The 18,028-nt window shown below is 48.7% G+C and overlaps 1 protein-coding gene across 1 annotated transcript in view; it reads left to right on the top strand.

The window, feature by feature from the left end:
* The window catches only part of LOC129694371 (pyruvate carboxylase, mitochondrial-like), a 538,031-nt gene that overhangs the window by 206,556 nt on the left and 313,447 nt on the right, over window positions 1–18,028 (top strand). The window contains exon 9 of the mRNA XM_055631071.1: window positions 9,182–9,344. Within this exon, the coding sequence (XP_055487046.1) occupies window positions 9,182–9,344 (163 nt within the window). The remainder of the gene's footprint in view (window positions 1–9,181; window positions 9,345–18,028) is intronic.

The raw sequence follows: 18,028 nt of genomic DNA on the forward strand, positions 1-18,028 counted from the left end.
TGTGTGTGTGTGTGTGTGTGTGTGTGTGTGTGTGTGTTGTCACTGTGTGACAGTCGCCTGGGACAGGCCTATTCGGAAGATGAAAAATCGACCCAAGTGGGACATGGGAAGGCCCATTCGGAAGATGAGGAAGAATTTCTTTAGTCAGCGGGTGGTGAATATGTGGAATTCTTTACCATGGGAAGGCAGTGGAGGCCAAGTCAGTGGATATTTTTAAGGCGGAGATAGATAGATTCTTGTCTAGGAAGGAACTGCAGATGATTAAATCGAAGATAGACACAAAATACTGGAGTAACTCAGCGGGACAGGCAATATCTCTGGAGAGAAGGAATGTACCTGCCTTCTCTCCATAAAGATCCCTTTAGCCACAAGGGCCACATCTAACCCCCTCTTAAATATAGCCAATGAACTGTGGCCTCAACTACCTTCTGTGGCAGAGAATTCCACAGATTCACCACTCTGTGTGAAAAATGTTTTTCTCATCTCGGTCCTAAAAGATTTCCCCCTTATCCTTATCCTTAACTGTGACCCCTTGTTCTGGACTTCCCCAACATCGGGAACAGTCTTCCTGCGTCTAGCCTGTCCAACCCCTTAAGAATTTTGTAAGTTTCTATAAGATCCCCCCTCAATCTTCTAAATTTTAGCGAGTGCAAGCCGAGTCTATCCAGTCTTTCTTCATATGAACCTCTGTACCTCTTGCCCGATGGGAGAGGGGAGTCAAGGGTCAAGAGCGTTTTATTGTCATAGATCCCAGATACTTATGCTGCAGCACAACAGAATATGTAAACATAGTGCACTGTGAACATGATAAACCAGAGAGAGAGAAAAGGTTCAGTGTGTGTATATACACATACTCATAAGTACACACACATATATATACATACACATACACACATACTCAAAAACAAGGGAGTGACCGGGGTGAGACTGGCTCGCGATTATGCTGCTGGTCTTGCCGAGGCAGCGTGAGGTGTGAATGGAATCAGTGGCAGGGTTATCTTGCCCTGCATGGCTAGGTGACTATTAAAGCCCTCAGATCAGGGCCAAGCTTCAAACTCATTATCAAACTGTTCACCTAGCAATGAATTTATAGGCACACATTTATTTTGAGTCGCTGTGCCTTCGAGCTTATGATTAACAACAAGGCCAGGACATTGTGTTGTCCCAACGTGAGCTGACCCCATTAAGTTGGGTGCAATTGCTGTCCGCCGAGCTGGTGCTGAATTAGACACTGCATCACGGTGTCAAGGGATAAGGATTTGCACTTTGGAACATCCCGTGGTTAGGCCACGATAGGCGCAGATCACAGAGTGAAGCTTTGCAAATCGTGGAGCCACAGGGCCGTACAGCATGGAAACGGGCCCTTCGGCCCCAACGCATAGAACCATAGAAAATAGCTGCAGGAGGAGGCCATTCAGCCCTTCGAGCCTGCACCGCCATTCAATATGATCATGGCTGATCATCCAACTCCGTATCCAGTACCTGCCTTCTCTCCATACCCCCTGATTACTTTAGCCACAAGGGCCACATATAACTATAACTCCCTCTTAAATACAGCCAATGAACTGGCCTCAACTACCTTCTGTGGCAGAGAATTCCACAGATTCACCACTCTCTGTGTGAAAAATGTTTTTCTCCTCTCGGCCCTAAAAGATTTCCCCCTTATCCTTAAACTGTGACCCCTTATTCTGGACTTCCCCAACATCGGGAACAATCTTCCTGCATCTAGCCTGTCCAACCCCTTAAGAATTTTGGAAGTTTCTATAAGATCCCCCCTCAATTTAGCGAGTACAAGCCTAGTCTATCCAGTCTTTCTTCATATGAAAGTCCTGACATCCCAGGAATCAGTCTGGTGAACCTCCTCTGCCTCCCTCTATGGCAAGAATGTATTTCCTCAGATTTGGAGACCAAAACTGTACGCAATACTCCAGGTGTGGTCTCACCAAGACCCTGTACAACTGCAGTAGAACCTCCCTGCTCCTATACTCAAATCCTTTTGCAATGAAAGCTAACATACCATTTGCTTTCTTCACTGCCTGCTGCACCTGCATGCCTACTTTCAATGACTGGTGTACCATGACACCCAGGTCTCGTTGCCCCTTTTCCTATTGGCCACCATTCAGATAATAGTCTACTTTCCTGTTCTTGCCACCAAAGTGGATAACCTCACATTTATCCACATTATACTGCATCTGCCATGCATTTGCCCGCTCACCCAACATATCCAAGTCACCTTGCAGCCTCCTAGCACCCTCCTCACAGCGCTGCGCACACACTCCACACACAAGCGCAGACTGCGCCCGAGGTCAGGATCGAACCTGGGGCTGTGAGGCAACGGCTCCACCCGCTGCGCCACCGTGTGGAGTTAGGGTGGGTGGGGTATGGGTTACGGGAATTGTCCTCGCAGCTGAGAGTGAAATACAAGCTGTGAATGACAGGAAGTCCAACAATAGGTACGGTGGCACAGCGGTAGAGTTGCTGCCTTACAGCGCCGACAGCAGCAGTCACCCTGGTTCGATCCCGACTATGGGCGCTGTCTGTATGGAGTTTGCACACTCTCCTCGCGACCCGCGTGGGTTTTTCTCCATGATCTTCGGTTTCCTCCCACACTCCTGAGACGTGCAGGTATATAGGTTAATTGGCTTGGTACAAATGTAAATTGTCCTTCGTGTGTGTAGGATAGTGTTAATATGCCGGGATCAGTGTGGACTAGTTGGGTCGAAGGGCCTGTTTAGTTTAGTTTAGTTTATAGATACAGCGCAGAAACAGGCCCTTACACTCTCTTATCTCTGTATCTCCCTCTCCCCTGACTCTCAGTCCCGACCCGAATCGTCACGCATTCCTTCCATTCAGAAATGCTGCCTGTCCCGTTAAGTTACTCCAGCATTTTGTGTCCACCCGCCATTCTTGTTTATCACTTCCTCCTATTCCAGTGTGTAGGAAGGAACTGCAGACGCTGGTTTAAGCTGAAGATAGAAATAAAATGCTGGAGTAACTCAGGCAGCATCTCTGGGGAGATAGAATGGGCGACGTTTCGAGTCTGCAGAAGGGTCTCGACCCGAAACATCACCTATTCCTTCTCTCCAGAAAATCTGCCTCGCCCATTGAGTTACTCCAGCTTTTTGTGTCTATCTTTAGTTTACTGTGGTTTAGTTTATTATCACGTGTACCAAGGTTTTTTTACACAGTGATGGCCATAAGACACAGGACCAGAATTTGGCCATTCGGCCCATCGAGTCAACTCCGCAATTCAGTCATGGCTAACTTGTCTTTCCCTCTCAACCCCATTCTCCTACCTTCTCTCTGTAACCTTTGACGTCCTTCCCAATCAAGAATTAAAAATACCCAATGGCTTGGCCTCCACCACCGTCTATGGCATTGAATGCCACAGAATTCACCACCCTCCGGCGAAAGAAATTCCTCAACAGCGGTGACCAGTGTAACTTGGCATCAAGCAACACATTGGAGGAGCAGCACTTCATATTCTGCTTGGGCAGTCTGCACCCTAGCGGCATAAACATTGAATTCTCCAATTTCCGGTAGCCCTTGCTCAGCTTTCCCTCAGCCCTCGGGCTCCTCCTCTTCCTTTCTCCTTTCTTCTCCCCCGCCCCCCCCCCCCCCCCACATCAGTCTGAAGAAGCGTTTTGGCCCAAAACGTTGCCCATTTCCTTCGCTCCAGAGATGCTGCTGCACCCGCTGAGTTTCTCCAGCACTTTTGTCTACCTTCCATTTTCCAGCATCTGCAGTTCCTTCTTAAACACTTTGTGGCCTCCACATGTGTTGTACTGTTCTGAAGACAGACACAAGGTGCAGGAGTAACTCAGCGGGTCAGGCAGCATCTTTGGAGAAAAAGGATGGGTGGTGTTTCGGGTCAGAACCCTTCTCCAGACTCACAACTTACACGAGCACTTTGTATCTATCTACAGCATAAACCAGCATCTGCAGTTCCTTCCTGCACATATTCTACTGTTCGAAGTTCTATCACAAGTAAAAAACTTCAATTTTACTTCCACCCATGTGTGATGACACAAGACTAACCCTCACTCCATTGTAGATTGTCTTTCAGTTTAATGATGTGCCGACCCACACATTTAATCAGAATCTAATCACTTCAAAGAAATGGATACAAGGCTTCATCTCAGATAAATGGACACACGCAGTTATTTGTCTCTTCGTTTATGTAATGTGGACACTGAAGGCAAGGTCTCTGATTACCCCGTGGAGGATGAAGGGAGCTGTTGAAGTCTTGCCTGTGATGTCGGGCGTCACGGTGGTGCAGCGGTAGAGTTGCTGCCTTTCAGCGCCAGAGACCCGGGTTCGATCCTGACTACGGGCGCTCGTCTATATGGAGTTTGTACGTTTTCCCTGTGTGGGTTTTCTCCACGTGCTCCGGTTTCCTCCCACACTCCACAGACCTGCCAGGTCTAGAGGGTGTGAGCTACAGGGAGAGGTTGAGCAGGCTGGGTCTCTATTCCTTGGAGCACAGGAGGATGAGGGGTGATCTTATAGAGGTGTGTAAAATCATGAGAGGAATAGATCGGGTAGACGCACAGAGTCTCTTGCCCAGAGTTGGGGAATCGTGGACCAGAGGACATAGATTGACGGTGACGGGGATAAGATTTAATAGGAATCTGAGGGGTAACTTTTTCACACAGTGTATGGAACAAGCTGCCAGAGGAGGTAGTTGAGGCTGGGACTATCCCAACATTTAAGAACCAGTTAGAAAGGGAAATGGATAGGACAGGTTTGGAGGGATATGGACCAAACGCAGGCAGGTGGGACTAGTGTAGCTGGGACATGTTGGCCGGTGTGGGCATGTTGGGCCAAAGGGCATGTTTCCACACTGTATCACTCTGTGACTCCATGAACCTGTCCAAGAGTCTTTTAAAAGATGTGGGATAATTGGACATCTCTTTTAGTTTTCGCCCGACAGGCTAAACAGCTTTCTTCGATGCTATGTCATTCTGTATGAGTATTAAGCTCAACATTCTCTGAGCGATTGTGTGATTTGAAAATATTTGTCAGGGAGTTCTGTATGAGCAATGTTGATGAGGTGTATAAATAATCCTGTTTCGTTGTTTAGCTCCAATGAATCTTTTTTAAATCGTCGGATGATTGAAAAAGAGCAATTCTCATGCACTGTGCCTTTGGTAAATGTGCAGAACTTCAGAATTAGAGATACAATGGAGAAACGGGCCCTTCGGCCCACCGAGTCCGTGCCGACCAGCGATCACCTTACACCAACACTATCCTACACACACTAGGGACAATCTAAAATGTACTGAAGCCAATAAACCTGCAACCCGCTTGTCTTTGGAGCGTGCAAGGGAACCAGAGCACACGGAGAAAACCCACGTGGTCCCAGGGAGAACGTGCAAACTCCGTACAGACAGCACCCGTAGTCAAGATTGAACCCTTGTCTCTTGCGCTATAATGTCCCTGCCTCGCATAGGAAACCTGAACGGAAACCTCTGGAGACTTTGCGCCCCACCCAAGGTTTCCGTGCGGTTCCCGGAGGTTTTTGTCAGTCTCCCGACCTGCTTCCACTACCTGCAACCTCCGGCAACCACCTGCAACCTCCGGGAACCGCACGGAAACCTTGGGTGGAGCGCAAAGTCTCCAGAGGTTTCCGTTCAGGTTTCCTAAGTGGGACAGGGGTATAAAAGGCTACAAATCTACTCCTGCAGCAGTGACTCAAGTTTTGCGCCTTTCATTGTATTTAGTGCCTGGGGCAGCACAGTGGCGCCATGGTAGAGCTGCTGCCTTTCAGCGCCAGAGACCCCGGTTCGACCCCGACTGTCGTGGCTCTCTGTACGGAGTTTGCACGTTCTCCCTGTAACCGCGTGGGTTTTCTCCGGGTGCTCCCATTTCCTCTCACACTCCAAAGGCGAGCGGGTTTGTAGGTTAATTGGCTTCTGCAAATTGTCCCTAGTGTGTGTAGGATCGTGCTCGTGGACGGGGTGGTCGCTGGTCGGCGCGGAACCGGAGGACTGAAGGACCTAGTTCCGTGCTGTACCTCTCGTCTAAATTACTGCTCAAACGCGATTTTCTTCACCATGTATTTTACACATTCTCCAAAGGCACTGCGCCTGAGAATTGCCCTTTTTCTTGACCGCTGTGATATGGAATCTGCCATCAGAAACCAGAATTCAGAGGAGACACTTGAAAAGAACAGTTTCAAGAGAAAATCTGATGAGTTATCTAAATGACCGAGTGACTCTATTACTCTTGGGCTTCGAAAAGGGAATTGGGTTGACACAAGCCGTTTACCAGTCTGCTGCCTGGACTAGAGGGCATGGCCTAGAAGTAGAGGTTGGACAAACGGGGATTGTTTGCTGTGAAACGTCGGAGGTTGAGGGGAGACCTGACAGAATCATGTCAAATTAGAGAGGCGTAGATAGGGTAGACAGTCAGAATCTTTTCCCCCCAGGATGGTATGTTAGCTTTCATTGCAAAAGGATTTGAGTATAGGAGCAGAGAGGTTCTACTGCAGTTGTACAGGGTCTTGGTGAGACCACACCTGGAGTATTGCGCACAGTTTTGGTCTCCAAATCTGAGGAAGGACATTATTGCCATAGAGGGAGTGCAGAGACGGTTCACCAGACTGATTCCTGGGATGTCAGGACTGTCTTATGAAGAAAGACTGGATAGACTTGGTTTAAACTCTCTAGAATTTAGAAGATTGAGAGGGGATCTTATAGAAACTTACAAAATTCTTAAGGGGTTGGACAGGCTAGATGCAGGAAGATTGTTCCCGATGTTAGGGAAGTCCAGGACAAGGGGTCACAGCTTAAGGATAAAGGGGAAATCCTTTAAAACCGAGATGAGAAGAACTTTTTTCACGCAGAGAGTGGTGAATCTCTGGAACTCTCTGCCACAGAGGGTAGTTGAGGCCACTTCATTGGCTATATTTAAGAGGGAGTTAGATGTGGCCCTTGTGGCTAAGGGGATCAGGGGGTATGGAGAGAAGGCAGGTACGGGATACTGAGTTGGATGATCAGCCATGATCATATTGAATGGCGGTGCAGGCTCGAAGGGCCGAATGGCCTACTCCTGCACCTAATTTCTATGTTTCTATGTTTCTATGATGGAAATGTCAAGGACTAGAGGCCACAGCTTGAAGGTGAGAGGGGCAAGGTTTCAAGGAGGTGTGTGGGGAGGGGTTTTTTAAACCTGGGAGGGGCGGTGGAGGCATATACGTTTAAGAGGCTATCAGATAGGCGCCTGGATATGCAGGGATCCCGTACAGGCGGAAGAGATTAATTTAATCATGTCCAATACGGACATTGTGGGCCAGAGGGCCGAATGTGATATTTCTGCTCCTATGGCTGTTGAATTTATGGCAAGATGCCCCATCTACGCTAATCCCATTTACGCCCTTGGTGTTTGATGGATCTGCGCCTGAACTCGCGATAAAGTCTAAAGAGCTTTAGACAGTGGCGCAGCGAGTTGTTGCCTGACAGTGCCAGAGAGCCGGGTTCGATCCCGACAACGGGTGCTGTCTGTACGGAGTTTGTGCAGTTCTCCCTGTGGACAGGTGAGTTATCTCCGAGATCTTCAGTTTCCTCCCACAATTCCAAAGACGTGCAGGTTTGTGGGTCAACTGGTTTGGCCTATTTCTGCGCTGTATCTCTATACTCAAAACGGAATTAAATCACTAAACATAGAAGAAAGCAAAGAAACATAGAAGGTACACAAAAAAGCTGGAGAAACTCAGCGGGTGCAGCAGCATCTATGGAGCGAAGGAAATAACTGCCGCACCCGCTGAGTTTCTCCAGCTTTTTTGTGTACCTTCGATTTTCCAGCATCTGCAGTTCCTTCTTGAACAAAGAAACATAAAAATAAATTGGATAGGCATATGGATGAGAAGGGAATGGAGGGTTATGGTATGAGTGCAGGCAGGTGGGACTAAGGGAAAAAACTTGTTCGGCACGGACTTGTAGGGCCGAGATGGCCTGTTTCCGTGCTGTAATTGTTATATGGTTATAAAATAGGTGCAGCCCTTCGAGCCAGCACCGCCATACAATATGATCATGGCTGATCATCTAAAATCAATACCCCGTTCCTGCTTTCTCCCCCATATCCGTTGATTCCGTTAGCCCGAAGAGCTAAATCTAACTCTCTCTTGAAAACATCCAGTGAATTGGCCTCCACTGCCTTCTGTGGCAGAGAATTCCACAGATTCACAACTCTTTGGGTGAAAACGTTTTTCCTCATCTCAGTCCTAACTCTACCCCTTATTCTTAAACTGTGACCCCTGGTTCTGGACTCCCCCAACATGGGGAACATTTTTCCTGCATTTTGCCTGTCCAATCCCTTAAGGATTTTATATTTTTCTATAAGATCCCCTCGCATCCTTCTAAATTCCAGTGAATACAAGCCCAGTCGACCCATTCTTTCATCATATGTTATCGTTGTTCATCAGTCTATGAAAGTGAGCATGCAGGTACAGCAGGCAGTGAAGAAATCGAATAGCATGTTGGCCTTTATAACAAGAGGAGTCGAATATAGGAGCAAAGAGGTTCTTCTGCAGCTGTACAGGGCCCTAGTGAGACCACACCTGGATATTGTGCGCAGTTTTGGTCTCCTAATTTGAGGAAGGACATTCTTGCTATTGAGAGAGTGCAGCGTAGGTTTACAAGGTTAATTCCCGGGATGGCGGGACTGTCATATGCTGAGAGAATGGAGCAGCTGGGCTTGTACACTCTGGAGTTTAGAAGGATGAGAGGGCATCTTATTGAAACAAATAAGATTGTTAAGGGTTTGGACACGCTAGAGGCATGAAACATGTTCCCGACGTTGGGGGAGTCCAGAACCAGGGGCCACACACAGTTTAAGAATAAGGGGTAAGCCATTTAGAACGGAGACGATGAAACACTTTTTCTCACAGAGAGTTGTGAGTCTGTGGAATTCTCTGCCTCAGAGGGCGGTGGAGGCCGGTTCTCTGGATGCTTAAAGCTCTTAAAGATAGAGGAGTCAGGGGATATGGGGAGAAGGCAGGAACGGGGTACTGATTGTGGATGATCAGCCATGATCACATTGAATGGCGGTGCTGGCTCGAAGGGCCGAATGGCCTCCTCCTGCACCTGTTGTCTATTGTCTATCGTCTATCTCAAAGGAAAAGCCAACATGAGCTGCAGGACTGGTTTCCACCGATTGTTTTTTCTTCCCCCCCATTCAGCGTTGACCTGGTACACGCCCAGATCCACATAACGGAGGGCAAGAGCCTGGCCGAGCTGGGCCTGAAACAGGAGAACATCCGCATCAATGGCTGTGCCATCCAGTGCCGGATCACCACCGAGGATCCCGCCCGTGGTTTTCAGCCCGACACTGGACGCATCGAGGTAAGGCCAAACCCCCCCACTGTGCCGATAGTCCCCGTGTCCCGCGACTTTCTCCAGTTGGCTGCCTGTGACCAGCGGTGGGCCACCGGGGGTCTTTGCCGCAACTGCCGCCCTTCACGTCAATCGGCGGTTAGCCAGTGCCATCTTCTTTGCTTGCCGTGCCAACGGGATTTTTATTTATTTAGCGAATGCAAAGTCCTTTAGCCAAGCAGTTGCCTCTTGATCTGCTGTATGAAGGGTGACAAGTCCTCCCTTTGAGTCTTTGTTGAGGGCATGCTTCAATGATGTGTTGCATTGTTTGCTGCTCTCCACAAGCACACCGTGGGGTTGGACTGCTGCCCCATTCGTGAAGGTTGGCCAAGCAGGGGCCATGTCCAGTCCTGAATCTATTCTGCGTCGTCCACTGCTTCCTTGGGAGATTGGTGCCAGGGGCCGGTAGGGTGGGGTCTGACACCAGATGTTTATTTGGGACGTCCTTGGACTCCCATTCCTTTTTCCAAGCTGATTGGATGGTGAAATCAGCTGGTGGTGGGTTCTTCCAAATTGGTCGGGATCAACGGGATCAACGAGCTCCTCAGGAACGCCGGCTCCGTCCTGGGGGCGGAGTTGGAGTTGGAGTTGGAGTTGGATTGACGGGAGGTTGGTCTTGGAGGGGAGGATGCTCCTCAAATTGCGGAGCATCCTGGACAATACAGCTACCCCCCTCCGTGACACACACTGGTCAACCTGAGGAGCACCTTCAGCAACAGACTGGTTCCACCAAGATGCAGCACAGAACGCCACAGGAGATCCTTCTTCCCTGTGGCAATCAAACTGTACAACTCCACCCCCTTCTGACTCCCCTCCCCAATCTTTGCACATCCCCAATCCATTCCACTCGTCACTTGAATTTCATGTTTCATGTATTTTGAGTTTCACAACCGTTGGCAGATCAGTTTCTCTCCTGGGATAGTTAAAGTGTTATTGTATCGTATCTTCTCGTTTCATACATCAATGATTTTGATGATGAATGACGAGGGGAAACATCCTCATCCTTCTAAGCTCCAGCGAGTACAGGCCCATTGCCGAATGCTCATCATAGGTTGTCCCACTCATTCCAGGGATCATTCTCGTAAGCCTCCTCTGGATCTTCCTCCAATGCCAGCACATCCGTCCTCAGATACGGGGCCCAAAACCGCTCACAATATTCCAAATGCAGTCTGACCACCGCCTTAAAAAGCCTCAGCATTGCATCCCTGTTTTTGTATTCTGGTCCTCTTGAAACAAAGGCTAACATTGCATTTGCCTTCCTTACTTCCAATTCAATTTACCCTGTGCAGGAAGGAACTGCAGATGCTGGCTTCAGTCGAAGATAGACACAAAATGCCGGAGTAACCCACTGGGCCAGGCAGCATCTCTGGAGGGAAGGAATGGGGTCGAGATCCTTCTTCAGACTAATTAGTCAGAGGAGTCCGAAGAAGGGTCTCGACCCGAAACGTCACCCATTCCTTCTCTCCAGAGATGCTGCCTGTCCCGCTGAGTTACTTTATCCTTTATCCTTTTGGCAATCCTGCCACCAGCACTCCCAATCCCTTTGCACCTCCAATTACAGAGCCTTCTCTCCATTTAGAAAGTAGTTGATGCCTTTATTCCCACGAGGATATGAGGCATAGAGGAAGCAGGGACTATCCGGAGGGACAAATTTGGGAAGCGGGCAAAGAAATGACAGCGTAGCAAAGTGTGCGGTCATGCATGATGGTCGCTGGATTAATGACATGGACTATTTTCTAAATGGGGAGAAGATTCATCAAACGGAGATGTGTCGTGACTAGGGAGTGCTGGTGCAGCATTCCCAAAATGTTCATTTGTAAGTTGAATCGGTAGTAACGAAGGCAAATGCAATGTCAGCATTTATTTCAAGAGGCCTGGAATATAAATCAGGGATGCAATGCTGAGAATCCAAGCTGGCCAGATTGGATTCGGATTATTGCGAACAGTTTTGGGCAATGATATCGGAGGAAGGATGTGCTGGCTCTGGAGAGGGTTTACAAGAACGATCCCAGGAATGAGTGGGTTAACATATGATGAGCGTTTGACGGCACTGGGCCTGTACTCGCCGGAGTCAAGATGAGGAGGAATGTTACCGAACAGTAGAAAGGACTGGATAGAGTGGATGTTTCCACTAGTGGGAGAGTCTAGGACCAGAGGGCACAGCTTCAGAATCGAAGGACAAATTTTTAGAATGAGGGGGAGTTTCTTTAGCCAGAGGGTGGTGAATCTGTGGAATTCATTGCTACAGACGGCCAGGGAGGCCGAGTCAATGGGTGTTTTTAAAGCGGAGATTGACAGATTCTTGACTAGTGCGGGTGTCAAAGGTTGCAGGGAGACGGCAGGAGAATGGGGTTGAGAGGGAAAAATAGATCAGCACTATCGGCACAATCATACTATGTATAAAAGAGTAAGATGGCAGAGTGACACGGTGGCCCAGCGGTAGAGTTGCTGCCTCACAGCGCCAGAGACCCGGGTTCCATCCTGACCACGAGTGCTGTCTGTACGGAGTTTGCACGTTCTCCCCGTGAGCTGCGTGAGTTTTCTCCGGGTGCTCCGCTTTCCTCCCACACTCCAAAGACATGCAGGTTTATAACTCGAGTGGCTTCGGTAACATTGTGAATTGTTGCCAGTGTGTGTGGGATGGCGCTCATCATTGTTGGATCTCACAGGGAGCCAATGAAAGGGAGGGAGAAAAACACTGGGTGGGGTTTAATACTTGCAGGGGGAATACTTACTGATGGACTGAAGGGACCTCCTGGGCTAGTACACCAGCCTGATGAGCCAAATGGGCTCTGATTGAAATCTCAGTGAAAGGCTTTTTCTGGACTTTTCCTGGCCTGGTACGGGCCTTTTGGGCCAAAATGCTCCTCCTGGGCTAATACGGGCATTTTGGGCAAAAGGGACTGGTTTCTCAGCTAATAGGGGCCTCGTGGGCTGAAATTTGTGGTTTCAGGCAGTCCAAACAACTCATTTCATTTCATTTCCATTTCAATTTCAAGCACAGGGCAGGCCAAACAGCTCATTGCATTTTCATTTCATTTCCATTTCCATTGCAGTTTCAAGCATAGGGCAGGCCAAACATTTCATTTCATTTTCATTAAGGGCTAACAAATCATTTATTGCAAATACATTGCAGACTCACAGTTCAGTTGATTCACAGCTTAGAATCACAGTTGTGTCCTCTCCCTTGCGATCTTCCAGAGTGACTGACTCACGTCCTGGCATCCAAGGTTTTATAGTTCTGACTCCCCCTGGAAGGACGTTACCTTCTCATCATGCTGATAGACAGGCGAGAGGACCAATCAGCTGATCTCAAGACTTTTAGTTATATAGATATATATCTGCACAGCGGGGCAGCGGTAGAGTTGCTGCCTCACAGCGCCAGAGAACCGGGTTCGATCCTGACTACGGGTGCTGTCTGTAAGGAGTTTTCACATTCTACCCGTGACCACGTGGGTTTTCTTCGGGTGCTCCTGTTTCCTCCCACAGTCCAAGGACGTGCAGGTTTGCAGGTTAATTGGCTTCTGCAAATTGTAAATTATCCCTAGATTTAATCTGAATCCAAGGGGTAACATTTTCACACATGGGGTGATGGGTGTATGGAACGAGCTGCCGGAAGAGGTAGTTGAGGCTGGGACTATCGCAACGTTTAAGAAACAATTGGCCAGGTACACGGATAGGTCAGGTTTTGAGGGATATGGGCCAAACACAGGCAGGTGGGACACGTGTAGGTGAGGCATGTTGGCCGGTGTGGGCAAGTTGGGTCGAAGGGCCTGTTTCCATGTTGTATGACTCTTATGACTCTATGTTGTGTGAGATAGTGCTAGTGTACAGGGTGGTCACTGAACAGCGCGGTCTCACTGGGCCGAAGGGCCTGGTTCCACGCTGTATGTCTCTATGTGTGTGAGATAGTGCTAGTGTACAGGGTGGTCGCTGGTCAGCGCAGTCTCGCTGGGCCGAAGGGCCTGTTTCCACGCTGCATCTCTGAAGACTAAAGCACCTGAGATGCACCCTATCCATGTCCTCTAGAGATGCTTGCTGCTAGACCCGCTGCGCTTTCTATTCCTGCTCTTGGCTCCCTGATGTCCAGCTCTTTGTGCCTTTTATATACAATCATCAAATCCCGTCAACAAATCATTTCTGCTTTGCTGTGATTATGTTCATGTTAACAAAGAACTCCAGAGAGTTTGCACAATGGTCCTGTTTGCCACCCAACCAAAGGATTGTCATGTAGTCTAGACCTGGGACACACTGAACCTGTGTTTGTGCGAAAATGAGTCTTTCTCCTCAGCCCCGCGCTCTTCGGAAACAAAAGCAATTTGCATTCATACATCGCTTTTAATGGAAAAATGTCCCCGCGGCACTTTGCCCAGCTGTAAGTAATAGAGAAGCCAAACCCGGGAAGAAATCAGGAAGTTGGACGTCAAAGGAGCTGCCATAAATCTCCCAAGCCAGGCACACTTGCAAAAACAAAATTATAGACAAACATTCTGACGCCATTTTTCATCTCGGCTGCAAATTCCAGCTCGTCGATCATTCCTCTTCTTTGTCGGAAGACGAGAGATGATTACTGGAGGTTTACACGATGGTTTGAAACGATGGTTTGAAACGACGCCAGGCTTCGATAGGGTAGACAGTCAGAATCTTTTATCCCCCCAGGGTGGAAATATCAAATACCAGGGCTTGGCAGTAGAGTTGCTGCCTCACAGCACCGGAGACCCGGGTTCAATCCTGACCACGGGTGCTGTCTGTACAGGGTTTGTACGTTCTCTCTGTGACCTGCGTGGGTTTTCTCCGAGAGCTCCGGTTTCCTCCCACCCTCCAAAGATGTACAGGTTTGTAGGTTAATTGGCTTGGTAAATGTAAATTGTGTTTAGGATGATGTTAGTGTGCGGGGAAAACCCGCCCAGTCATAGGGAGAAGGTGCAAACTCCGCAAACTATTTGGAGACCCTTGGGCTGTCTTTTATCGGCTTCATCTTGCACCAAACATTATTTCCTTGTCCTGTATCTGTACACTGTGGACGGCTCGATTGTAATCATGCATTGTCTTTCCGCTGACTGGATAGCACGCAACAAAAATGCTTTTCATTGTAGCTCGGTACACGTGACAATAATAAACTAAATAATATTAAAACAAATCATAATAAACCATCCATGTACCTGTCCGAGTGCATTTCATAAGCTATTATATTCACTGCCTCAACTACCTCCTCTGGCAACTCGTTCCGTACACCCAACATCCCCCGAGTGAAGCAGTTGCCCCCTCAAGGGGCTGTCCCACTTGGGTGACCTAATCCGCGAGTTAAGAAGAGTGTCTTCGGCCTTCAAGCTTCGAGGGCACTCGCCTGGAAAGCCTCGAGCTGGATCGACCGTCCGTGTTGAAACCGCGAGCTGGATTGACGGACCGTGCACCCACACACACACACACACACACACACGCACGCACGCACGCACGCACACGCACGCACGCACACACACACACACACACACACACACACACACACACACACACACACACACACACACACGCAAAGGCAGGGGCCAGGGAAAGCAGCGCTGTCTGAAATTCACACTCGCGATGAAGAGGAAAGTAAAACGGCTACTCAGTAACAGTCCTTTACACAGCGCGGAAACACATCGGGGGAGGCAGGGGGCCAGCGGAGAAGAGAGGGGGGAGCGCGAACATGAAACATAGAAACATAGACACTCGCGGTGCAGGAGTAGGCCATTCGGCCCTTCGAGCCTGCACCGTAATATGATCATGGCTGATCATCCAACTCAACGGTACCTGCCTTCTCTTACCCCCTGATCCCCTTAGCCACAAGGGCCACATCTAACTCCCTCTTAAATATAGCCAATGAAGGGGCCTCAACTACCCTCTGTGGCAGAGAGTTCCAGAGATTCACCACTCTCTGCGTGAAAAAAGTTCTTCTCATCTTGGTTTTAAAGGATTTCCCCTTTATCCTTAAGCTGTGACCCCTTGTCCTGGACTTCCCTAACATCGGGAACAATCTTCCTGCATCTAGCCTGTCCAACCCCTTAAGAATTTTGTAAGTTTCTATAAGATCCCCTCTCAATCTTCTAAAGGGGAGAGAGGGGGAGAGAAGGGGAGGGAGAAGGAGTGGAGACACTTTTAAGACGTATAATAAAGTTTAGCGGGCATTTTACTGACCGACCAGTTTTCCTTGGCCGTCGACTGCCTGTAACTAAATAGCGACCCCACTCCACTGCTCTACGAGTCAAAAAGAACCATGCCGACCAGATTTTACTCCCAGAAACATTTTCAACATGTGGAAACATTTTCTGCGACCTAGCTGAGGCGGCGAGTATTCGGGAACTTCCCGCGAGCATGAAGGAGAGCTCCAGCGACCTCATAGGACCTCCTTGGACCACGTGTCGACCATGCTGCGAGTTTGAAGGCCGAAGACACTCGCAGATTAGGTCGCCCAAGTGGGACAGCCCCTTAAATCTTTCCCCTCTCGCACTTAATAACGCCCGGAAATTTGTTCCCGATTTAATCTAAACTGAGCGTGAAACTTCCTGCTGCCATCCCTCAACGTCCCATTTCCAGAAAAACACGTTACTGTCTACCGTTTCCAACCCCAGATTCATTTTTTAAATGTCTCAATTAGAATGCCTCTCAGCTATTGAACCTCTGGAGAATACTGGCCTAGTTTCAAGCAGTCTCCTCTGATCATTTAACCCTTTTATCATTCTAATGCCTTCTCCTAGGCCAGTAAATCTTGCCCGCAGTTTGGTGCCAGCGCTGAGCTCAGCTATTTACCCTCTCCCATTTAGATGCCTTTTTTTTTAAAATGTTCCTCATGAATTATGCAGCAGCGTTCTGACTGTCATAAATGATTCAGTTTATAAATGATCTGTTATTGATCTCCAGTTGGCATCAAAGCATTGGACGTCCCCCTAACTCTCCTCTGACGAGCGTTGGCACAGCTGCCCTCGCGAGGCCAGAGACCCGGGTACAATCCTGACGACAGGCTCTGTCTGCCCGTAGGGTTTGAGTTTGCACGTTCTTGCCCCCGTGACCTGCGTGGGTTTTCTCCGGGGGCCCCGCTTTCCTCCCACCCTCCAAAGGCCAAGATGTCCATCCGCCAGTCACGGCCCCAGGCGGAAGAGGACTCTGCCCGAGCCGGCTGCCTGCCCCTTTTCCGGGATTACGTCCGTGCCCGGGTGGCACTAGAGAGGGACCACGCGCTGTCCACGGGCGCTCGGGGGGGATTTCCGGGACCGCTGGGCACCGCGGGGGGTGGAATACTTCCTGGACAAGGATTGTAATCTAGTTATATAATAGTATATTGTATGTCGTGTATTATGGTGGTGGGTTGTGTTTTGTGTTATTGTATTGTATATATTATTTTTAATAATCAAATACATTTTTTAATTAAAAAAGACATACAGGTTTTTAGGTTGATTGGTAAAAATTCAAAATTGTCCCTAGTGTGTAGTATAGTGCTAGTGTACGGGCATCGCTGGTCAACGCCGACTCGGTGGGCCAAAGGATCTGTTTCCATGCCATATCTCTAAACTAAACTAAACCAGGTTATAGAAACATAGAAAATAGGTGCAGGAGTAGGCCATTCGGCCCTTCGAGCCTGCACCGCCATTCAATATGATCATGGCTGATCATCCAACTCAGTATCCCATCCCTGCCTTCTCTCCATACCCCCTGATCCCTTTAGCCACAAGGGCCACATCTAACTCCCTCTTAAATATAGCCAATGAACTGTGGCCTCAACTACCTTCTGTGGCAGAGAATTCCACAGATTCACCACTCTCTGTGTGTGAAAAATGTTTTTCTCATCTCGGTCCTAGAAGATTTCCCCCTTATCCTTAAACTGTGTGACCCCTCGTCCTGGACTTCCCCAACATCGGGAACAATCTTCCAGCATCTAGCCTGTCCAACCCCTTAAGAATTTTGTACGTTTCTATACGCTTCTATTATAAGTTTCTATTATATAAGTTTCTATTATGAAAAATTGGAGCAGGGTCTTGATAAACTGGCCAGTGGGCTGGGGAATGGCCAATGCAGTTTATTGCAGATAATGGATTTGGGGAAGACCAACCAGGAACCTCCCAATGAATGGTCGGGCTCGGCAGAGTGTTGTCGGGAACAAAGATAACAGATACAGAGTTCGTTACACAGTTGGGGGCCGATTCACACTACAAAGACGTACAGGTTTGTAGGTTAATCAGCTTCAGTAAAATGGTAAATAGTCCCTCATGTGTAGAGTCGTGATCGCTGGTCAGTGTGGACTAGGTGGGCCAAAATGCCTGTCCCTGTGCTGTGCCTCTAAACTGTGACTGATTTACACTGGTTACCTGATTCAAATTCTTCCTCGATCTGCCCATTTATAGAGTCACAGGGTTGTACAGCATAGAAGCAGGCCCTTCGGCCCAACTCATCCACTCATCCATGCCGACCGACCATGGTGTCCCATCTAAGCTCATCACATTTATAGTGTTACAGAGTCATACACATGGAAACAGGCCCTTCAGCCAGGAACAGACCCTTCGGCCCAACTCGTCCATGCCGAACAAGATGCACCATCTAAGGTAGTCCCATTTATAGAGTCACCAGAGTAAGTGGGACCTGTTGGGTTCCAGCTTCACACGGGAGGGCTTGTCCCCCAACGC

The sequence above is a fragment of the Leucoraja erinacea genome, unplaced genomic scaffold, assembly GCF_028641065.1.
Source record: "Leucoraja erinacea ecotype New England unplaced genomic scaffold, Leri_hhj_1 Leri_63S, whole genome shotgun sequence".
Taxonomy (NCBI): Eukaryota; Metazoa; Chordata; class Chondrichthyes; order Rajiformes; family Rajidae; genus Leucoraja; species Leucoraja erinaceus.